Source organism: Parasteatoda tepidariorum, chromosome 8 (assembly GCF_982258835.1).
Source record: "Parasteatoda tepidariorum strain Cologne lab strain chromosome 8, Ptep-v5.0, whole genome shotgun sequence".
Classification (NCBI taxonomy): domain Eukaryota; kingdom Metazoa; phylum Arthropoda; class Arachnida; order Araneae; family Theridiidae; genus Parasteatoda; species Parasteatoda tepidariorum.
In genome coordinates this window covers 43481623-43507462 of record NC_141762.1, presented here as the reverse complement: position 1 = coordinate 43507462, position 25840 = coordinate 43481623, and the positions used below count along the sequence as shown (strand labels likewise).

The window sequence follows — 25840 nt, the reverse complement described above, 5'->3', positions numbered from 1 at the left end:
CCGTGGTCAATTACCAACGAATTGGGCAGTAAAAAGGTCAATGAAGCGCATTAGTAGGGGAAAGTCTGAAAATACTTGGTCCTTAAAGATCTTTTTCCCTGAGCATCTCCGTGAATAAAAATACACAAATTTTTATTTGAATCATAAAATTACCTTTGTTTCCAAAAATAAAATTATTTAAAAAAAAGTATTTCACAAAATACTGACTGCTACTTAATACTACTGCTACTTAAAAGCAGCAATGTAATTTTTTTCTCTATTTTAATACTTATTTATAAAGTCTATTATGAGAAAATTTGATACTATCGTTACAAAAAAACTCCATTTTCATACTTTTTAAATGAACAATTTTGATCACTATTTTCACACATTAATCAATCTTTACTCATTATAAAATTTTTCACAAATAAAAATTGTTGATGAGGGATAGTTATTTTTTAAATATATCTAGATTAATTTTAATTATATTCTGTCTCATTATATAATGCCAGAAAATAATATTTTTTATCACGCATTTGTTACTGCATTGCCTGTTATTAAAATTGTTATTCTTGCATTTTTTTAACAAACGCTTCATTTTATTCATTTTTTATGCATTTTAAATCGTTCCTTAATTTTTAAATTACGTAAGTCTGTCGAGCTATTCGTCTCATGATTTTGATGTGCCTTTTCATGCTACCATTTTGAAATACATGGAAATAAAAATATTTTTTATCAAGAGCGGACATATGGTAATACTCGAGCTCATTTATTTCGCTTCACATGACTTCTGGCACTATGTTTTATTACTCTATATGCATGTCACTATTTGAAGATACTCAAATGGTCTGCACTTAATATCTTCTTAATAAATAGATTAATACATATCATTTGATAAAGTATAAAAAGAGTGCTGCACGAAGTGACGAGTAACAACTAACTTAATATTTAAATGACTAGCAAATTTTTAACAATATATTTGCAATGACCGAGGATTTCTCAAGGCGCCATGGGATTTTAGTCTGCCCTTTTTGTATCTAGACGTTTTTAGGTAATAAGAGTTATAGTAGTGCTTCATTTACTTCAAACTAGAGCTGCACTGTGGGCTATTGTCTTATTTTTTTTATTTTATAACAGTCGTTGAACAGCCGATCTAATATTGAGTTTACGGCTACCAATGTCCAACGTCTTATCCTTGTAATTTTGGAAACTAATCCTGAAGACAAGGGAACTCCAGGATCAAGTAATGGGAGAAATTTGGAATTCAAGGAGGACCTTTAGATGGAACTAACCCGTATTTAATTTACACGGAGAGGGAAACCACGAAATACTTCTACGGTTAGTCAGACAGCAAAGGGCCCCATGATAAGTATACAAATGTGGATGTCAGGAGTATAAGATATGGTCGATTCAAGCCGAGTACGGAATTCGTATCAACTAGCCGTCACTGGGATTCGAACCAGCTCCACCACATTGGAAGGAAAACGCTCAGTTCCCTGAGGCCCCATAGCTCACAATGGACTATTTTATTTCATTACCATCGTTGAACAGCCGACCCAATTTTTCGGGCTTGCGACTACTAATGCTCAAGCCCGTAGCCTTGTAATTTTGTACCCAATCCAGAAGACTAGGGATCTCATGGATCAAGCATTGGGAGAAATTTGCCTTTGTGGAGGATCCTTCGTTGGAACTCGACCGCATTTGCGTTACATGAAGAGGAAGACCACGAAAACCTCCCACAGTAAACCTGACTGCAAATGGACTCTAACAAACCATCCGTCTACCACTGAGGATATTTCACGTCAGCACTGTGTTCAGTTCAAGCCGGTTCGTATCGACCAGCCATGTAGGGATTCGAACCCGGTTCACCTCATTGGAAGGCAAATGCTCTATCCCCCAATGGGCTATTGAAGGCGGTCTGGAAAATATCTCTGAAGATTTTCCGAAAACATGCTAACGCAGTTTTGCTCACCTACCGAGAGGATTTCTCCTCCTTCCTATGACGTGAGCGAAGTTGCATATATTACGGTAGAGCAGTTTAGCACGATTTAGAACAGTTTAGCATGCATATTCAGTCCCTTAACAAGCTGATCAACTCTGTCGCCCACTCACTCTCTGACAACTGTCATGTGGTGTTTGGTTTCTGTCATCTATTGGGAACATTTGAAGACGTCTATAAATATTTGAGAACATTTTCTCCCTCCAATGACGTTAGAAGCTTGGAAGGTCTCCAAAAAAAGGACTGTCCTCAAGATGTGTGGAACCCAGGTAGCCTGACGTTAAACAGCTGAAATAAATCTATAAGCAATTAAAAAATTCCAAATTAAATAACTATTTATAAGATCCAAATTTTTCCAGTCGTTTTAAAAACATTGGCGTCGACAGAAACATAAACGTTAGTTTCTTTTATTTCCAAATAGCATTACATCTGTTTGTAACCAGTTTAATAGAATATCTGATAAATTGAATCATCACTTCAGTCACAATTACTTCCACCTTTTCGGTCTTGCTCTATTCTCCTTAATTATACGAAAACTGTTTATTTTGCAAAAATACATAAATAACTACAACAATGGATATATATATATATATATATATATATATAATTTTAAAATTAGTGTTTTGAAAGTATAATTTATGGTATTTGGTACTGATAATACTATATTGATAAGAGATTTATATCATTTGTAAATATAAGATAAATCTGGTAAATGCTCGGAATATTCTTTGGTTAGTTGATAGATGGAAGGATTGGTTGGCATGACAAGTGGGTTATTTATAGCAAACTATTCATCTTCGGGATCAAGATGCCTTCATTTATAGCAGGATGTAAAATTTTTAAGAGTTGAAATAGAAGGTAACTATGATTAATATTAAGCTATTTAAAATCCGCTAGCTAGAAAACTGCCAAACCAACTCAAAACTACTTTTCAGTCAGTATAATGTATAGGATTTTTTTTTTTTTTAGTTTTTTTTATAACTATTATTATTATTTTTTAAAGGATCTTTCGTCACCAGGGACCGAAATAGAGCTGTAAGACCATTTTTGAAGTAAAATAATAAACATAGCAAGCATAGAACAATGAAACTTATAATTTTACTTTTTGATTAGAAGAGGTGTAAACGCATTATCGTTCTGTTGATAGTAAATCGTTGCTAGCAAGACTTGATCACATAATATTAACACAGTGATTTTTTTCATTTTACATCCACATGGAATCACAATATTTATTCATATCCTTTCCATTTTTATTATATCCTGGAACTTGAGCGAGCTTTGGCAGTCTAATATTTGAATTGCCACTTTTTTCTTTACCTGGGATAGCATAGAGACTAAAGGATGCAGAGTAGGTGTTAGGCTCGTGAAATCCTGATCACCCAACCCTATTGCTCAAATCCGTCACCATGCAATTTTTCAAACTTTCAGGAGCTCAAATGTAAGTGCCAATGCAATACAAGTGCATTGCATTGGCAAGTTCAATACGAACTTGCGCGACTAGTCCAACAGTAGAGAAGAATTTTAAAAAAGCATGGTATTATGTGACTCGAATTACAATAGTACAAGTGCCTAGATGTAGACAATTTTCTCTGGTTTCAACAAATGTATGATATGAAATGATCTCCATTTCGTTATTTGTTGAATGTACCTAATGTAAATCCTGTTAAAAAAATCAGGTTATGATTTCATGTTGATTTCAGGTTGAAAAGTTTAATTGCTGTCTGAATATTCTATGTAAATTTTTCCAGTACTTTCTTTTGCTATTTCTTTTTGACTGTTACGGTGCTTTTTCTTCTTTTTTTATTTCATACATCGATTGTATTTGTAAAAATTTTATCCATAAATTTTTTATGGTTATATTTACTTCAGTAAGCATCTTTTTATACCTTACGATTCGCAATGCTTTTTTTCCCTTTTCATTCTCGATAAATAATAAGAGATTAGCTATAATCCTGAATATATAGTACTAGTAAATAAGCGAGGAGGGTACTCAATAATAAAGATCCAATAGATGTTACTTTTATTTGATTAATTAATTTATTTTTTGTCTTTATCTATCTAATAAAAACTCCATTTACAGACATCTCCTTCATCAGATAACTACATTCTTTTAATCGATACAAAATCCATGAATCTTAGGCAATCTAGTTACCTTTTCATTCATTTTATCAACCAGTTAATTTTTTCTTGCTTTTTCATGAGACTAATATAAACTAGTTCCAAAACCATGATTCCATCATATTGTCTGAGTAAAAACAGTAAAATCATATTAATATGCCCTTGTGTCATTCAAGCTATTTGTAAATGAAAATTAACAAACCAGTAAAATCCACTGAATTAAACATTAAAAACAGAATATTTAAAACAGTTTATGTTCTTTATTTAAAATTCACAAAATTTCACTGATGTGAAAGTCTCCTTAAAATACGTATTATTTATTTTCAGGTTCAGAAAGGTGAAAAAAATGGCGCTTTATTTTCAGAATTATCCTGTCAGTAACAGAGTTAGCCTCGATAACTTAACAGTTACAGCCCTGAATGAATTCTTTTCCCTTCCTCCAATTCTTTTCGCTTTTACATCAGATCTAGTTTAAACAATTAGACCTCGTAATTGAGATTACATGTATTAAATTGAGATTATTCTCATGTATTAAATTTCGACGTAAAGTTTGATGTATTCATACATATTTATTAAAACCGAGATCTATCTACTGCCTTAATATTTAAAAAAAATACACTTTGGGGAAAAATTATGATCAAAATACAAAAATATGGTAAAATTTCACGTGTTTTTGGCTTTATTAGAACGCCATGTTCGAATATTTTTATCGGAATGCTTTGTCATTAATTTAGGTAAACTAGTTGCAAAAATGATTCCATAATGTATGGTAAAACTTGGTAAATGTGTTAAAATTTGATAATTTCATCATGATACCTTAGAGCATGGCATGAAAGCGAATCATTTTTTCAGATTTATTATCATTTTCCTGACTAAATGTGTGGTAATAAGAACAATTATTTTGAATACCAGAATTTCAGATAAACCTCCACCATATGAATAGAATATCACCCCTTCTATAGTTTAAATACCGTGTATTTAGGTTTAATTGACCAGAACTATGTTTTTTTCAGAAATTTCACTACCGTAAAGTATGGTAATTTTCCCAATCTTTTTTTCTCCATATATGATCAATTTCTGCATTAAACTATTTCGTTATAAATAAATGATAAAATCATGCGTAATATACTTTATTAAACATTAGAAGCAAAGGATTTAAAGCAGTTTCATCTCCTTATTTCAACAACACGAAATACTCGTATTACAAATATCTCTTTTAGGGCCGGGATAGCCTGGTCGGTAGGGCACTGGGCCCATATCCAAGAGGTCGTGGGTTCGATCCTCGCCGGCCGAAGACTCCCCGTGTAGTAAATGGTGACTGATGCACGTTAAATCCGTCGAGTCTCAAAGTCCTCCATGTTCCCACAACAAATCAAAACCTCTGGGGGTACTGATCCAGGAGTTTCCTTGTCTTCTGGATTGGTTCAAAATTACAAGGCTACGGAGTTGAACGTAAGTAGTCGTAAACCCATGAAATTGGGTCGGCTGATCAACGACGGTTATAAAATAAAATAAAATATCTCTTTTAAATGTTTAATCCATTTATTTTCGAGTCAAGAGCATAAAAACGGCTCCTAATCTAAAAAATTCTTTATTTGGTAACATAATTTGATTCGATTATATATCTTTTTTTATCGATTCGAGAGCTCTCAAATAATTTAACTTTCAGTCTCGAATGACAGGGTCTCGCTACGTGAGTCTAAACTGTTTCATCGAAGAGGAAAGGTGATATTTAATTCGTGTCGACTGAAAACAGTAAACAACGTAAACGAGTGTTGCTTCATCCGCATTAAACTCAAATATTTATCAACATTTGGACGACATCCATCAACTCAAGCTACGGTTTTCCCTGTCTTTTCCCTAAGATGGATGATCCGAAATGGCCAGGTAAGCGAAAGACGAGTGAAAAACATGGTGGATTTCAAGTGTCTGTCCCATAACACGGAGTCGTTTGAAAGATTGATAGGATTGCACCTTTCCCTGGAGAGAGAAAATACAAGAGGGAAAAAAAACTTTCTTTTTTTCCCTAGGGATCAGAGGGCAGACACGTAGGATGGTGAAATGTCTTATTCTATGGAGCTTCTACTCTATCTCAAAACAGGATTCTTGGGATTTTACGAGATTATGCAGGGGACGCAAAAAAACTTTGCTTAAAAAAAATTTGTGTTGATATTAAATTTGGATGATGAGAAAAAGCGATTATAGAGAAGCTGTTTATTGTGAAAAGTATAAGTCATGATTTAAAGATTAGTATTTATCTTGTAAAAGTTCAGCTCTGTTTTGTGACGCGAGTTTAAATTTATTAAACTAAACAAATGATAATAAAGGTCTAGAAACTTACTAAACTTTATAAATGTTTCAAGAAAGCAAATTAGTTTTCCTATATTTCTAAAAATGTTTCTAAAACAAAAAATTAAAAAAATTAAATAATAAAATCATTAGTAATATAAATTTTATTGACATTTTAATATCGTTTTATTTGATTTATGAAAGTTGTTCAATGTATATATTTTTTGTTTTTATGAAACCATCTGAATACTCGTTCTCTGAATGGGGAAAAAAAGCAAACTGTCAATAAATTAGTACTGGACAACTCTAAGAAACCAAACACAAAATTGAAAGACATGTAGCACAATTAATAAATTTAAAATAATTAATTTTTTTTCCGTAATTAATATTTTTTGTTCTGTCTGTGACTTTACGTTATTAGATTAAGCAAATCAGGTTTTCAGTTGTTCATCTTATCAAACAAAAATTAACTGCATTCAGTATCATTTAGTATCATCATACATCCTCGCGGATATATGATGTTCACGTGGTCGAATTTACAACAAGCAAGTGTTTTTCTCTGGTATCTATGTCTTTAGTGGGCTCGTAAAAAATCTTTCTACAGTATATATATATATATATATATATATATATATATATATATATATATATATATATATATATATATATATATATATATATATATATATATATATATATATATATATATATATATATATATATATATATATATATATTTTGAAACTTTCACAGTATTGACTTACTTTTCATTGGTATCAAAAATTTACTAATCGCACTTTTATTACTATATTTGGTACCTATTAAAACGGCACCAAATGCCATAATACCAAGGGTGTTTAAAACAAAAAGAAATTTAGCAACATTAACTTCGGTATTAGTATGGCAGTATTTTGCGTTTCCCCTAAATGAATTAGTACCGTTTCTACCTAAATTTGTTTTTTAGTTTACAAGTTATTTTTATTTCAATTATTACCTCATTAGCTAAGTTAATTACACCTCATTGGGGTCAATAGCAGTATTACAATTTCTTACAATATCTCTCTACACGAAAAAAATACATTTCCTTCATTAACTTTGATTGTTAGTTTTTAATTTAATTAGAACCTATTAACAAAATGTAAGGCATGATTAGCGTTAATAATATTATGATGTTTTATTACACTTCTAACTAACTTGTTGCGATTTCTCCAATAATTTTGCTTTTTAGTAGCTTAATTTTTTATTTCAATTAGTTTTTAGTACCAAAAATAATCAAACAATAATAGCATAGTGATAGTTTTTGCCATTATTCTAAAAAAATAATCTTATTTCCCCATTAATTTTTATTTTTATTGCATCATTTTTTTTCAAGTATCGTTGATTTAAATAATTCAGTTTTACATCAAAATATTTTTAAAGTATAACTGTGAGCACATAAACAAGTGGTTTCAGATAAATTTAGAAATGCTAGTTTGATGGCTTTTCTAAATTTATCTGATGTTACCTATGCTACCACATTCAAGATGCTGACATTGCGAATAAAAAATAAATATTTCCTTTAATTAAATAAATTCATTTTTTGATTATTTAGAGAAATAAGCTAAAAAACATCATTGATGCTGTAGTTTAAGTAGTTGAACAGAATAATCTGAAATTTTATTTTTATCAAAAACGAATTCTGAACCAATAAGAAAATTCTAGCTTTTTACTTGAAAACTTCAAACAAATTTTCGAAAGGCAAAATTTGTCCTTTGTTGTCGCTATTCACATTTCAGGATAATAGCTTAAAAGGTTTTCGAAGTTACACGAGAGAGAGACACACAGGCAAACTATTCATTCCCTTACTATAAATATTTTTTTTAAAAATAGCATGCTAACAAATATTTATGAAAATCACACAAATATAAAAAAAGTTACTTTATTCTATGTTCAGAAAGTATCCGGGTTAAACAAAATATGGAATTTTTAGTGAGAACTATGATATTGAATAACAATGATGCTAAGAGTTAGAAGTCCTGATCTAAAAGCTGTGTTGGTAAATATAGAGTTGAAAATTAAAAAAAAAATTCACAGATAATTATAAAATAGATAGAAACAGAATTTATAAATTATCAGCAATTACAAAGAACCATACATTTAAAATACCAGTTTTAAGATTCACTTTATTGTCAAAGTTTTACTCTAAATATATTTTAAGCTACATTATAAATTTAAGGCTAGATGCGTACAAATGAGCGAAAATCATTTGTTTATAGGAATCATGGGATATGGAAATTGAGTAAAATGACATAAGAGATACGTGTTCATAGAAAAAATGTACTTATCATCGTTATTATTTAATCTAAATTATTGATTTAAAATGTTTGAATGGTGATATAAATGCAAATAAAATTATCATATGAAACAATGTATTTTTTGAAAAAAATAAAAATAAAAATTGAATGATGAAAGATGTTTGGTTCTAAAAGATAAAAATATATTCCGAGTACTTTAGAATAGTGACACATTACACGCGTTTCTTTATTAATTGATAAAAATATTTAATTTTATCCATTTAAACCCTTTCCATTCAATTTTTTTCAGTTTTGTAATGAAACAAAACTTGTAGATCTATGTAGATGCTAAACATTTAGATAAAAAATAGATTAAAGGTATCATTATAAAGAAGAAAACTTTAGTTTAGAGAGATCAGAGTTTGTAACTTAAAGAAACTAAATCTAAAAAAAAAGTGAATAAAAAGCTGTAAAATACATTAAACTAATTATTTTTTTAATAATATGATTAGGTAATTAATATTTCTTGAAGGAATACAACTCATAGCCAAGGTTAAATTAGACAAATTATCTAACTGAAATCAACCATTAAAATAAAAACAATTGCATCATCGTGACAATATCGGCAAATTAGACAAAAAAGAAACCCTAAACTGATTTTGATAGTAAAGATTTGAAAAAGTCGCACTTTTTAAAATTCCTTATTTCGAGAATCAGATTGAACCCACTTTAAAATCAAAACTTAACTTATTATCCATTAACTCTGACCACCTCAACTAGAGAAACTTTCCGAAGACGAAACATATTTTTTCTGTTACCTCAGTAAAAATTGCACTAGATTTCCAGAGGCGGAATCAGACTGCAGCAATTTTTACCAATACCACATACTAAATCCAAGCAAAATCAACAATATTATGAACTAAGTATGATTTAAAATCTATTTGACATGAAACAACGGTAAATTTCAATTAAAGATTTTGACCTGAAATACATAAAATATACAATGGGTATTTATAAAAATTCTTCGAAAAGTTAAAAGTATAAATCATTCACATTTAACAATAATTATTGTTTTTTTACATAGTATAATTCATAGTGTATAAATCAATAAATGCAATCTAAGTCATTAATTTCAGTATTCAAAATAAATGAAACAAAATCATTTGTTTAAAACAAAAATAAATAAATAAGTAAAACGCAATTCTTATCGCTTGGAAGAAGAATCCATGAATATTAAACTTTGCGTGTTATAAAAAAGAGCTTTCGAATTAAATTTTTAAATATTTCTAAGGAATATTTCTTTTTGAAAATGCTAGATACTTAGATTTTTTTCTTAAAAAATAAATCTCTTACTTTAGAGAAGTTATTTTCTGCTTTATCAAAAGTGATTCCCAGGAGGTTCCTTTGAGTATTATAACTTGAAACTAAAAGCAAATTTTGGTAACTTGCTTTTATGGGTATGAAGAAATGGTTTACAGTCACTTTTTTCTTCTTTAAAAAAAGTAAAAGAGTTATTAGCATTTTCTACTTTTTTTTGCTTATTCTCCTACTTTTCAAATTTTTTGATGTTAGGAGAATGCGATATACGCATTTTAATGCTGGAATTTTCGTAATAGATAAGGAGTAGTTACTGAACTATAGCATACATTTTTGAAATAAATACATAGTTGCGGAATATTAGTTTTTAACTTCTCGCATTTTATAAATGAAATAAATTCATTAGTTTAGTAGACTGATTGCGTGTTTAACAAATCCCCTTAAAAATTATAATTGATGATGTTTGATGGGCAAATAAGCTCTAGCCTTTTTTAAATTTACTAAAAAGTTTAAAGAGTGGAAACACGTTTTCTTTATCAGTTTCACTTTGTTTGACACGAATTCCTGAACAAAAATTGATGTCATCACTCTTCATGACCAACATCTTTATTGTGTCTTTGAGGTCAAAATTCTCATTTTAAAACTTCGAAATACCAATCACGAGTGGTATATGGAATTCTCGCCGTACACAGCCCAAATCGCAAGAGCAGCTGTAGTGTTCTTAAAACCTTGATTTAAAGAAAAAATAAGAGCAAAAAGTTCTAATTTAATCAACTTGATATTCCATTTTAGGGATATGAAATATAGCGAAAATTAACTCCAAAAAATGTATGATAATCTAAGAACAAAGCATCTTTCTTTACAAATGATCTAGAAATGAATGAAAAGTTTCATTAAAAAAATGAAATGTTATTAATAAGTGTAACATTATCAAATAGTTTTGAAACGAAAATTCTAAATTAGAATTTTTAAATATGAAAATATTAGTTGTAACGAACAAGCTATTTTTTATTTGAAAACTATGAAAAAAAGAAATAGAGTAGGAGCTTTTTTAAAAATCTTATATTCATTTCCAATGTGACCATTTGATCTAATCAATTGCTGTAATTCATAAAATACATAAAAAAATATCAAAACAGAAAACTCAAACTTTAATTTAATCTGAATCTTAATATGAAATATTTTATCTATGCCTTCCCAGAAGCCCTGATGATGCTTGCAATATTTTATACCACTTTGTAACATTTGAACGATTACTATAATTATCAATCAAGCTAGTTTTTTTTTAACACAAACATCAAGATTCTGGTGTCATTTTTTCTGCTTTTAAGCACCTAATTTTTATAAAACTTTTAATCACCTAATTATTAAAATTTATTGGTTTTCGAAAAGAGAATACAAACTCAAACAATATGCAGACTATTTAAAAACAAAACAACTCATAATCGTATTTAGTAATATTTTAATACTGAGAAGATCTAAGATAATTTTTAATAGAATTATGAAAAACGTTATTATTATTATAATTTGATGAAGTAATCACCTGATTAATTTTCAGGTTAAAATACGATATTAATATACTTCGAGTGCAATAATTTGTAATAATTTAATTGTCATATTTTTATTAATGATATTTAGTTTTTTTTATCGATTTGGAAAATGTATATATTTGGCGAAATAATTTTGCATTTCTTTCGATAATGAAATTTTAATTTACCCAAAACAGTGTTTCGGAATTTATAAATTAAAAAAAAATTAATAAAATAACATCTTTGGAATCGGGGGTAAAATTTTTATTTATTTAATTACAAAAAATGAATGTATAATTGCAACAAATAATTACTAAGTATTATTCAAAAAATAATTCGCTAAAGAAGTTTTTCTATTAAAAGCTATATCACACTTGAAATTATTCTAAAACTAAATGAGCTTTACTATTTTCGAAAAAAAAAATACATAGCATGCCGACTACTAATGCAAACTATAGTTTTAAGTTAATTTTTAACTGCTGTCATTGAAAAAAGGTCAAACGAAGCTACAATCATAAAATTGGTGCAAATAAAAACTCTTAAACACTATTCTTAAATATATGGCTATTGATTTTCCGCTAAATTGAATATTTTCGTGATGACAACCATTACCCTGGATTAAGACATATTTTCTTAGATTGTAGGACAAGGGTGGCAAATTTCATACGCCGTTGAAATCTTTTTTTAGTAAAAAAATATGTACTCTTTCGACTTGTTTGCAGCTGTTTCTAAAATTATAACAAAAATAAATACTACTTATGAATTCTTTCTTAAAAAAAACTAACCAATCAATTTCCTTCTTGTAGGTATATTATTATTATTTTTAAATGTTTAAGGGATAAAATACTCACTTCTTTTGAATGAAGGAACACATTTTCTAAAGAAAAATTTTGTTTTTCTTAAAATGTGTTTTTAACTATATAAAAGGAGTTTCTGCTAGAAAAGTTGTAGAAAAAAAATTATAGAAATAACTCATATATCTATAATCATCTCATGTAGGCATATCAACATCTCATAAACATTGCAAAAATGAAAACGGATTGTTCATGAATGGAGTATTTTAAATAGAATCTTAGAGTGACTACATAAAGTATGAGTGAATTTTTTCAAATTGTAATATTACTAAAATTTTAAACTAATTTTCTGACAGAAATTTATAAATTTAAATATAATTATATATTTACTTAATATTTTTGATTATGAGAAATGTGTTATTTGTGTCATTTCAGTAGTGCTATTAGTAGTCTATTCAGTAGTGCTAGCGTCCTCTCAATCGTGCTATTAAGAGGGGCACTGGACATTCCGAAGAAGAAAAATCTTTCAAAACTCCTTCATGAATCATTCAATCTATCATGAATTTGAGATATTAAAAGAAATTACACTTTACTGAGTAATAGGCCCAAAAAAAAAGAAGAAAAAAAAATTATTAAAGTTTTTTTTTTTTTTTTTTTTTTTTTTTTTTTTTTTTTTTTTTTTTTTTACCGAGTTATAAGATTTTAAATTTATAAAGGTCCATGCATCAATACTTAGACAAAGTTGCTTTTTCTCGTAATGGAATTTTTCAATATTCTCACAACTTCAAAGTTCCTTGCAGTAAAGTAAAAATTCTTCCGATACTCTTCGATGCGTCTCTTTGATTCTTGAGGCATTTGATTAACTCAATGTCTTAATTTAATTACAAGGCTAAGGAGTTGAACATAGGTAGTCGTAAACTCAAATTTCGTCTGCTGTTCAACTACAGTTTTAAAATAAAATAACATACCTTAATTAAATTGTTTGATAATTTAACGAACATAGTTGAAGCGTGTTTTTGAAGACATTTTTAGTGACAAAATAACAACTTAATGCCTAGTTACGTTATATTTTTACATTGCTGCCATAACCAATTAAATTTATTTAAATACTTATTAGAACGTATCTGGAAAAAATTTAATTAAAAAAGTAATTATTTATTTCTCAATTATCAATAATTAAAAACCATACTTTTAGCTATAACTTTAATACTAATGATTATTTTTTCTAATTACCAATATTCTGCTGAAATTTGAAAATAGACGAATAAAAATTACCTTTTTTTTAGTTTCGGAAATCCTGTGTCCCCTTAATTCTATTTGTATGTGCATGTAAAAGCTGAAATGTCTGTGCATGTGTATATGTAAATGTTGAAAAATGCTCCAGGAAGATGCTCAGTAATATATCTTAAGAAGTAAGATGTAAGGGGTTAAAATGAAACCAATATAATTTGTGAAATATTAATTGATTCTTATAAATGAGGTTGATTTTTTGCAATTTAGTATCTCATATACACGCAATAAAACTCATTTAAAAAAATCAGAATAGCTGGATGCTAAAGGCGGGTAGTACACATTACAAAATACTTGAAATATTTATAATTCAAAATTTTTTGTACTACACTTTTGTTAACACTTGCGCTGCCCAACTTTGTGCAGTTCAGTAAAGGCTATGATAAAAAAAGAGATATTTGTAAAATAGCAATGCATACTATTTATAAAGTAGAAATTAATAAAAATTAACAAAATCATTTGCTTCAATTTCATTTATAACTGAGGCAAACTGGTATAACATAAGGCAGTCAAAAATCAGTTGCATAAATGTTGAGAGGCGCTTTCCAACCTTGAAAATTGAATTGGCATTTTACAATGATTCCAATTGCAAGTACTACCTGCTACTGGATTTATATGGGAACAATTGCAAATGTGAAATAATATTATAGGCCGAAAATAGTTAGCCTGGATAACAACGAGAGAGGGATATACCTTAGAGTTAATCAGTTAAAAGAGTTAACAGACTTGTAACTAGAAGTGTTTTATTGAAATTAAATGTACAGTCGTATTATGTGTCCATTTAAACAGAACATTTTTAAGTGATAGGGAGTTAAATAAATGCTCTGGATTATAATTTAAATACTGCGTTATCTCCCTTATTTTGAGAGTCTTATCATTTTACTGAAAAATACAAATAGATAATAAATTCCAATACTGGTAGCAAGCTTTTAGACTTTAAGCTTCAGGAAATGTTGAAAAAACAATCATGTAACAATACATCCTATCATTAGGTCTGAAAAGATCTAAGCTTTAAGTTTTTGATACATCTTATTATATTACAAATGTAATTTTTTCGTCTACTGCAGTAATTTCAAACCATCGCAGGATTGCCAACTTCTCCCCTTTCTACAAAAGATTACATGCAACAACATAGAAATAAAGTCTAAAACTTGCCAACTTTTAGTTATTTCTTTCCAAATTCTGCAAAATAGTCATTGTAAACAAAATTGCTACTTTTATTAGCAATCTACTATATTTTTGTTTTCAAATTTAGCATGTTTATTTTATTATTGGCTTATAATATTTTCAATCTGTACAAATACTCTCTGAATGAATCAGCTGAATCTGGTGTTTCAGACAATTAATTTTATTTGAAATTTCGTATTTATCCATCAATATTTCTTTCTTTTTTTTAATAGTTATTAAAATGTATTTTATTGATAATGCACACTTTATACTTAAACAATTGTCTATTAGCAAATTATTAACAAATTAATTATTAACAAATTATTATTAACAAATGAATGAAAAGCATGAAAGATTATGTCTCGCGTTTCAAATAGCAAAATTTAAAAATATAAAAACTGTTTTCAACATAATTTAAAGTTCTTGAAAGTATGTATCTTGAATCGAACAGAATCTTATATACATCCTTTACAATCTGACATATATATTATTAAGTAAAAGTAAAATAAATCTTCTCTTTCTGCTTAACTTTACTCTCAATTTGAGCTTTTAAAATTATACTCTATGCTAAATCCGTGATCGTTAACTGAAACACGTCAAAATATATCGGAAGCTGTTATTTAAATCATTTTTCTAATAAAAATCACTTTATAAACCTTTGAATCATTTTCTTTCTTTTTCAGTCACGCCTTCAGACCCAGAAATGGAAGTAGAAGGGAAGAAGGTCCGGAACGGGAGCACAGTAGGCCCTTATTCGGAAGGTTCCACCTTCGTCTTGGAGTGTAAATCATCCGGCGGGCGTCCGGCACCGGAAGTAACTTGGTGGAACGGCACGAAACCCCTTCCGGTCAAAACCGCGGTTCATCCGGAAGGGAACGGAACCTACTTCGTAACCTCTACAGCTCGCTTTGTTCTTTCACGATGGGATCTTGGAGGAAAAGTGGAATGTAGAGTTCGGAGTAATGCTACAACCCATGTCGTTTATCAATGGATCAAGTTAGATATACACGGTACTACAAATTTTATTGTTTAAACAGTTGCTATAAAGGCATGTTGAATTAAGTAACTCAATGTGTTTATTACCTAGGTTAGAGAAAAACTTATATTATTTGCTCTTAGTTTTTAATCACAATTTTATGGCTAAAGCTAAACAACGGTAAGTATATCTACTTATCAAGTTACATATACACGGTACTACAACTTTTATTGTTTAAACAGTTGCTATGATTTTACTTTGAACTAGTAATTCACTGTGCTTAGTATCCAGATTAGAAAAGGATTACTGCAGTTTACCATTTGTTTTTGAACACAATTTTATGAATAAAGCTAAACAACGATAAACATATCCAACTTATCAATGGATCAAGTTAGATAAACACGGCACTACAATTTTTTTTTTGTTTAAATATTTGGTATAAATGTAAGTTGAACTTAGTAACTGACTGTGTTTATTTCTTAGGTTAGAAATGGATTAATACCCTTTACCCTTTGTTTTTGAACACCATCTAATGGATAAAGATAAACCACGTAAATGGAGGAAAATTGATGAACCGTATACTATTTACCCTTTGTTTTTGAACACTATCTAATGGATAAAGATAAACCACGTAAATGGAGGAAAATTGATGAACCGTATACTATTTACCCCTTGTTTTTTAACACCATCTAATGGATAAAGATAAACCACGTGAATGGAGGACAATTGATGAACCGTAAAATTATATACTATTTTTTTATACAATAAAGATCTTACTTTAATAAAGAAACACAGGAAGAGATATGGAAGAGGCTACGAAGAATTAAAACAATTAAAAAGGGAAACAAGCTTGAGCTAGATAAATAAACAAATAATGAAAGATACATATGAAGAGGGACAACATCCTTTCTCCTTGTTGCGACTTGTTTGTAATTTTCTACTACAGTTCTGTGTTTCCCTTTCTTCTTATTTTGTGTTTTAACAGTGATGAAAGTTTTTATCTGCTCATGATACTGTTTCAGAACCATAATTAAAAAGGAATCAGAATCATGGATGCTAACCAGTTAAGAAATATAGTTTTGGGAGGGGTTTTGTTTTAAAGAAAATAAATATTTACTTTTTAAATGTATTTTGAAATTAGTATTATTTTGGTGGTGCCTAATAAGGTTGACAGTATCAGTTCAATCCTTTACAGTCAAAATTCATCAAAAAGTTTTTTTTTCTTTTTTACTATTTTGAAGAACGATCTATTTACATCTCGAAAAATAATGAGGTTCACTGAACTAATTATTTATTTAAATCTTATATTATCTTCTTAATTTCATAAAAAAACGGTATGTCCTTCAGAGGCACAATTAAATACGATATAATTAAGAGAAAAATATCCAGCTAATGATTTCGTTCCTTACTTGAAAATTACCGAGCCAAACATTATCGATAGTTTGTTTTACAATAATTTAGCATAATACATCACATACTAATTCTTAACTTTTCCGTCATCTATGAAGAAATTTAACTTCCTTAAATAAATATGGATGTTTTATAATTAATTTTATCTTAGCTGTTCCTGGAGCATAGAAGTTTAGCTTCCAGGAAGGCTTAGCTGTTCCTGGAAGCTAAACTTGATTTTGAGTATTTATAATATCTTATATCCTTTACATTATATAGCATCGGAAAACGGCATGGCTTAAATTTTGATTATAAATGATTCCAGACGAAAACGAAGATATTTCGTGATTTCAAATAATATCGAGCAAAACAAAAGGAGCTTTCGTGATTTCAAAAGACTTACCATGGCTGTGTTTTATCCTCTATTTCTGATTCACAACTTTGCTTTTCTTGGGATTTGACTCCTACAATAAAAGTTTATTATAAGTTTAAGATAGGAGGATTAAGTTATTTATTTAAGCACAACTAGCATAAAAGTGAATAAAGACTTACGTTAGTTTAAAGTTATTATGATAAAAGTTCAGATATAATAAAATTCTAAAGAGTCAACCATTATGAAATCTAAATCATGAGTGTAGATAGGTTGGTATATGTTGATTATAAATTTAAGTTGAAATAATTTTATTCCAAATTTAGTTTTTTTTTTAAAAAACAAAATTGCGGTTCGGAAAATACAGCTTTTAAATATTATAAAAATCATAGATTTTTTATCTTTGAGGAAGTTATTTGTAACTCAAAAACCTTGCTTTCAAAGATTTGAGGATTATAAGTTTTTGCAGGAATGTAAATGATTGTTCTATTTTTTCATAGTATTATTTCTTATGCCAAAAACTAATTTTATGCAATATCTTTATAAAAATGATATATACTGCAGAGTAACCACGGCATAATATATGAGTAATCAAGTTGAAATAAGTTTCACGCACAAGTTTTAGAAACATAGTTTTCTTATATCAAAAACCATTGCTTAAAACGAGACAGCATACATTGTTGTTTATAAGACGTAATTTTTATTAAGTTATTTTTAAAAGAAATTTCATTGAAGTGGACAAGAATTTTAACACACTGCTTTAAATTATATCAGAATTGTTAAAGTAAATCTCAGAAAATTTAACTATAAATGGTAAAAAAGATAACTTTTTTCTCTGTTAGCACTATTAAAAAATATTCAATGTTTAGAATTAAAATATATTTTTCTAAATGTTCTTATCTGCTTAAATCATTGAACACTTTCGGAATTAGTTAATATTTCATCATCGAAAAAAATTAGAAACATATAGTGGTTGATTCAATTAATATCTCACACAGAGAAAGAAAATGTTGCAAAAATACCGTTCTGTCTGGTTACGACTCTTCTGAAAAAAAAACGTATTTTTAATTGAGAAAACATAACATACTCTATTTAAATCATTCATTTGGGAATTTTACCGTTCATATGGTAACGGTTTATCGGAAATTCTGGTTTTCAAAATAAAATGCTAGATCTTATTACCACATATTTAGAAAAAAATGCAAAACTGAAAAGTACAATTAACCGAATGAATGATTTTTATGACATGCTCTAAGTTGTCACGCTGAAATAACCAAATTTTAGCACATTTAGCAAAATTTATCATTTATTATAAAACCGTAATTTATTTTAATTTTTCCAAAATTGTTACCGATGAGCTTCGGTAAAAATTAGTTTAATATTCTCATATGCAAGAAACTTGATAAATTTTACCATATTCTGGCAGTTTGAACCTTAAATTTTTTTTCTCAGTGCAAGATATAATGCTTTGAACCTAAATAATATGTATATGCAGCTCTAAATTATTTTAAATCTAGCTACATTAAGAACAAATGAAATATATATTTTTGCCAGGGCACAAAACTCACACGTAAAAAGTCTGTGACCGTTCTATCTTTTCCTAGATGCATTAAACATTTGAGTGAAAAATCTTTCAATTATCTTCCTAAAATAGTTTGGATAAAAATATATTAATGTAATGAATTCCCATTTTTTCAAACTGATAGAAAAGCAGTTATTACTCGGAAAAAATTCTGAATAAAATTCCGGAAAAAATTACCATGTTCATAGTTATATTACTCTTTACCGAAAAATCTATTTTTCTCGGAGCTCAAAAAATCTGGTATATCGTAATTTATGCAGCAGTATTTACCGAAAATAGATCAGCAAATTTTACACAGTAGATGGATCCAATTTTTTTCTTATCATCAAAAACACTTATTTGAACAAATACCTCTGTAAGACTATTTTTTTTTGTATGAATTTAAGAAATGTTTTATCAATTAAAAAATAATAAAATTTATTATTAAATAAACTTTTTCTCATTTTTTCATGTTAAAATGCTTAGGATAAAACATTCTGTTTTTAATCATTACAATATTGTGTGTAGACTGAAGACGTTCTGCATTTTCATGAAATTTCTTAAGTTCAGTTTGTCGTTGCGAATTATCTCATTTTCTCTATTTCATAATACTATATTTAGGATAGATAGCACAAGTTTCAAAAGTGATAAAAATAATATTTAGATACGGCTATTTTTTATCATCAAAAATATTTTTATATACAGACATATAATTTTTTCAGCAATGATGTCTTTCGCTAAAATTTGTTTGTGGACTATTTGAAATTTATTACAGTTAATTGCTTTTGTTTAAAATAATATGTTTCGGATATAAACTTATATATATATATATATATATATATATATATATATATATATACATATACATATACATATACATATACATATACATATATATATATATATATATATATATATATATATATATATATATATATATATATATATATATATATATATATATATATATAAGCGTGTGACAACTTTTCTAGGGATTGAAATATATTATTAGGGCTTAATACACAGGGATTAATTTTTATATTACACGATCTATAATTTTTCGTAAACTTTATTGCATTTATTAATTTGTATTCTTTTGGAAATGTAATGTTAAGGATAAATACGTACTATTCCGAATTATCTCTAAGACCTCTACACTAAGCTCATGAACAACTTTCATTTTCACCGGATTGTAACGCTGACACGCGAAGTAGTTAGAAAAGGTTCCAGCCTTTTCATAAAATTCTCGAAGCTCAGCATTTTATCACGGACAAGAATGGAATGAAAGCAATGAAATTATTTATTTCACTTCTATATATAATTAGATTATGACCTCAAAACTTTTCAGGTGCCGATGGGGCGTAAAATAGAGCTTCTCTCTTGACATTTATAACACGTCCAAGGAGATATGTAGTGCTCCACCCTCTACTTCCGGATATTAAGTCTTCGTAGGAAAAGAGCCGTATAGGTGTGGAAATTATGATTTAATTTACGACTACCAGACCCGAAGAGTAGAGTTTCCTGTAAAGTCATAAATCTCACTGCATTTATCAGTGAAAAGTCCCAGAAACCGTGTAATGAGATCGCGTTAAAAGCGAGCTGCAACTAGATATTTTATGTAGCTCAAAATGACCATTTGAAGAAAACGGCTAAAATCTCAAGTATAATATTTAGTTTCTTAACTTTAAAGAAATATTAATTTATACCCCTTCCAATTTTTGTAATATAATTCTCTCATTCATGTTTTATTCTATTATTTCGTGTTAAGTCCTTAACATTATAGCATTAATTGGAAATTTCCCAGAAGCCGTGCAATGAGTGCTCAAGAAAGAGGAGATATTACCAGATATGTATGAAACTCAAAATTAACATTTAAAGAGAAAAGGTACGTTGAATTGAATTTAATTGAATGTAGATTTCAGTAGAGTATAATCTAAAGGATATGCTGAGCCAAATATTACGCTGAAATATAATAGAGGAAAACACATACTACAATTTTCCATTTTTAAAATACATTTGTACATAAGTGTAAAAAAAAGTAATTCGCTAGACAGGTTAATTTAAAAGTCACTAAATGGGGAAATTCCATAAAATACATTAAAAAGGTAAAATGGTACATATGAAGTATAAATAAAATGGTAATGAAATCAGGTAAAGACTTTTATATACAATACAAAGTACCAATAGCGCGTAGAAATACGAAACTGTTATAATGATGAATTTCACTCCATGTGATGTTCAAACCATTCCGCAATATTATCCACACCAAAACTGCAGTTGACGCACATGTCTAATCGTGTGAATAACAATTCTAGATCGTCGACATAAAGTGAACCAAATACTGAAAGTGATAGCATGTTCAAGATGAGTGAAACATTTATAATAAAAGTATGGCATATAAAACACTGTCTTTAGGAACACTTTCAACCTTATTGAAGATCGTGGAAAATGTAGTACCAAATTTAACTCGAAAATACCGCTTAGGAGAAAATGTTTCAGGACGATAGTTAAAATTAGAGCCTCTTAAGGATTCCATATCGTGAGCTTTCTCAATATTAAAGAAGATGGACATGAGATAGTCTTGCCGGACAAATGCGTTACGGATACGAGATTTAAGACAATTATGTTATCAATCATGAGACTTCCCTTACCAAAGTCTTCTCAATTTTAAGAATCATGAGGTATTTTTTACAAGTAATATAATAGACGTGAATTGACCATACGCTCAAATGATCTCGAAAGACAGCTGGGTTAACGCTATAGAGCGATAACTAACAGGATTTGTCGACTTTTTACCTGGTTTTAAATGGGTATCACAATTGCTTCATACCTACCAGGCGAGTACGTTTCTTCATGATATAAGACATATAAGCATTCTGAAAATTATGGAAATGATTGAATGGAAACGCCGTAAGCAGAGTATCAGTAAAGAAGACATTCATCGTCAGAAAAATACAATGGTAAAATCCATAGTCTTCAGAGCAACAGAAGTGGATTGATTGGCACGTTGAAAGTATTTTCGATCCTCTTTCTTTCGAGAATGGCTTGTTTATTTATTTTTAGGTAGGGTAACTTTTTTCGGAAGCTTTTTCGGAAAAAGGTTGAGGAGCCATTTCGGAATTTTTAGTTTTAGGTGTTTTGTTTGGAAAAGGTGATGTGGTTCTATTGGATGGGAAAGCGGTTAAATTAAAGCGGAACTTTTGTGCTTGGGGCTTGTTGTTGTAACTTATTCTCCTCTCTGACTAAGTAAGACAAGACCCATTAGACCATTAACCCTCAGAAAATCGAAAACCAGGAGGGATTAAGCAGTGTATATATCTTCCCTGGAAGGACCCAAGCAGTCTAGGACGTGCGCTTGATGCCTAAACTAGGTAAGTGACGTAGATGTTTGTGTTGTAGTATCAGTCTGAGTACTAAATAAACAATGATATGTCTTAACAGCCGTGGAAAGTCTTAACATATTTCCGTAATGTAGCTCCTTAATGACGCTAATTCTTCCAATATGCATAGAAGAGCCTTGCGAATCAAGAACGGTGACACTTTAGAGAATGAAGTAATTGGTTCAGCAAGAGTCAACAGTGACGTTATTAAATATAAAATGTAATTACATGGAGTGTTGATTTTTTCACTGTTTTTTCCGTTAGTGTACAAAACTTTTGGGAAGTGACAATGCTGTCTTTTTGAAAAGAAACAAATCTTTTTTTTTAATATGAACAATATTAATAAAACATGTAAATCACTGAGTTACAAGATATCAGAAAGATTAATACTTACAAAATAATTATAAAATAATTACCATTAACTCTGAATTTTTATGGAAGAGAGTAAAAGGAATAAAAACAAAACAATTTAATAATTTTTATTGCACATTCTTTTTAATTAAACGACAGTTGCGTGTCATCCTTTAATTTTTTTAATAGAACATCTCTGGAATAAGAATTGTAAAGTGTTAGAGATATTATTTAGTGATACATTTCTGTATAGGCATTTTTTCCAATCTACCCTTGAATAAATAAGAGAAAAACTATTACTTGATTAAAATATTTCGTTGCTTCAAAAATTTTTCGATATGTTTAACGTTCATATTCTCATTACTTGCCAGACGTGAACGAGAAGAAACCAAACTGACTTGGTCTCAAAATGGTGAATTAGTGAGAGTAACCAAAATAATTTAGTTTTTCTCATTCATATCTTGAGAATTTGCACCTACTTTGAGAGCATAAAACATAGCAAGTTTTGTTTCCATCTCCATATTTTTCAAACCAATCGAGTTTTTATCATGTATTATCTAAATTCTTCAGTTCATTGGGATATTCTACTTTGAAGAAAAACTAATTAAACGCTTATTCAAATTAACCAAGATTTACATTTAATAACTACAAATTTAAAAAAAAACTATACATTTAATAAAACAATACGTTTATTTTATTTTGATTGCTAATAAATTTTATAAAAATAAATTTCCAACAAATGTCTTTTTACTTGTAATTTAATATAAAACTCACTCAACCGTGCAAAAGTGAGCTGATTTGCAACGTATGCAAAATTATTTGTTTGCAAAACATTATGTTCAATAGGTTGAAGTATTTTTCTTGTTTTCCTTTCCATTACCTACTTTTGTTGAATAACTGCGTAGCATAATTTTTTTACTGTACTTTTCTCTTTCCTGTATGTTAATATTAAAGTATGCATGTTATACATGTATTAAAAATTCATTTTCCAAAACAATATTTTAAATAGATTTTGTAATAATTCCTTTTTTTACTCTTCCTCTTTTACTTTGGGGAGTAACCTCCATGTATTTTAACAAATATATATTTACCACATTTTAAAAATGCTAAATTTTTGAAACTAAACAGGTAGATTCCTTTTTGCTTTGATTACTAACCAAATGTGAAAATAATCTCGATAAAACTCTTCTTTTTTTATGTTAGTCTGGAAACATACATGTTACATACATTTATTCAAAATTAATTTTTCAATACAATATTTTAAATAAAACTGGGTTATCACTCCTTTTTCTTGCTCTTCAGCATCTATTTTTGTGGAGTAACCATCTTACATTTTCATACAGATATATCAATCGTATTTTAAAAATACTAAATTTTCAAAAATGCCTTTGAAGATTCATTTTATTTTGTTTGCAAACAGAATGTGAAAATAATCTCGATGAAATTATTCATATGTAATATGCTAATAGGAAAACATGCACGTTATGCATTTATTTAAAAATAATTTTCCAATACAACATATAAAATAGATTTCGAAATCGCTAGTTTTTCTTCCTCTTAATCACTTACTTTTGCCTTCCTGCATTTTAACATTAATTCATTTAACTTCTTTAAAAAATACTACATTTTCAAAACTGTTCATATAGATTCCTTTTGTTTTGATTCCTAATAGAATGTGAGAATAATCTCCATAAAATTCTTCTTCTGTATCTTAATAGAAACACGTACATGTTATATGTTTATGCAAATTTCATTTTTTAATACGATAGTTTTAACAGATTTTGGAGCTCTTTTTTTCCCTATTCATCATCTATTATTTTAGTATCCTTTCTGCATTTTAACACAAATACATTCGCCAATTTTCAAAGATACTAAACTTTCAAAATTAATCATGTAGATTGATTTTATTTTGATTGCTAACAAAATTTGAAAATCTCGATGGATTTATTATTTTGTATATTAATATGAAAACATACATGTTACACGTTTATTCAAAATTTCTTTTTCAACACAATATTTAAAATATATTTTGGAATCGCTTTTTTTTTACCTCTTCATCATCTACTTTTGCGGAGTAACTTTCTTTGATGTTACATCAATAGGATCGATACATATAAGATTTTTACCACTTGAGATTGTCAAAATGAAGTGAAGAGGTTCGAAAAATAGAAGAAATTCTACTCAGTCAATGTTTTAGGTCTTAGCCTAAGGCTTTGTCAAAACGGCTTAGTACTTTTTGACTAGACCGACGAGATTTCAACCCTCTTTAGATTTCTGAATCCTTTTCTTGAGATAAAAGAATAAAATTCGGGTTCTTTACCGGTGGCACCAACAAGTCTTGTTACCTTAAATTTGATTCCGGAAAGGCCCAAAGTCTTATCTCAAAGAAAGTTCTACTTTTTTTTTCTTTCCCCCCAAATTGACACCTTAGTTCATATCAAGGTGACTGTTGGGGAAATTCATTTAGTTCTTAAGGAAAGAAAGCTGGATACACCTTAACTCAGCACTGATTTGTTTTGCGTTTAGGAAGAAAAGAAAACGCTGCTGATCTTCAGGATTATTTGAAGGACCATATAGTGGTTTATTACAAGGAAATAAAATATTACATAAACTCATACAAGAAATAAAGTTTTTAGAAAACAGTTATTTTTAATAATAATTGTGGAGATTTTATTGCTTCATAAAGTGTATTAAAAGGGATAATGCATATTTTAAATGTGTTTAATAGTCTTGTTGGTACATACGCACTATTTTGACTTAATTATCCTTATTTATTTTTCTTATTGCGCCGTATTTTTTTGTTCCATTGTTAAATCTCTTCTGTCAGTACGTGTGTGCTTAATTTCAAAAAATTATCAAAGATGACGCACTATTATTTAAAATATTGCTCAAACGCATTGTTTTTCATGTAATGCTTCATTTTTATTTTTAATAACACTGCACTGTCAGCTGTCTTATAATCTTATTTTATAACCGTCGTTGAACAGCTGACCCAATTTCATGGGTTTACGACTACTTACGTTCAACTCCGTAGCCTTGTAATTTTGAACCAATCCTG

At 28.7% G+C, this 25840-nt stretch overlaps 1 protein-coding gene across 1 annotated transcript in view; it reads left to right on the top strand.

Annotated features, from left to right (window-relative positions):
* The window catches only part of LOC107449150 (hemicentin-1), a 252775-nt gene that overhangs the window by 122310 nt on the left and 104625 nt on the right, over positions 1–25840 (top strand). Inside the window, exon 3 of the mRNA XM_087150194.1 lies at positions 15439–15765. Within this exon, the coding sequence (XP_087006320.1) occupies positions 15439–15765 (327 nt within the window). The remainder of the gene's footprint in view (positions 1–15438; positions 15766–25840) is intronic.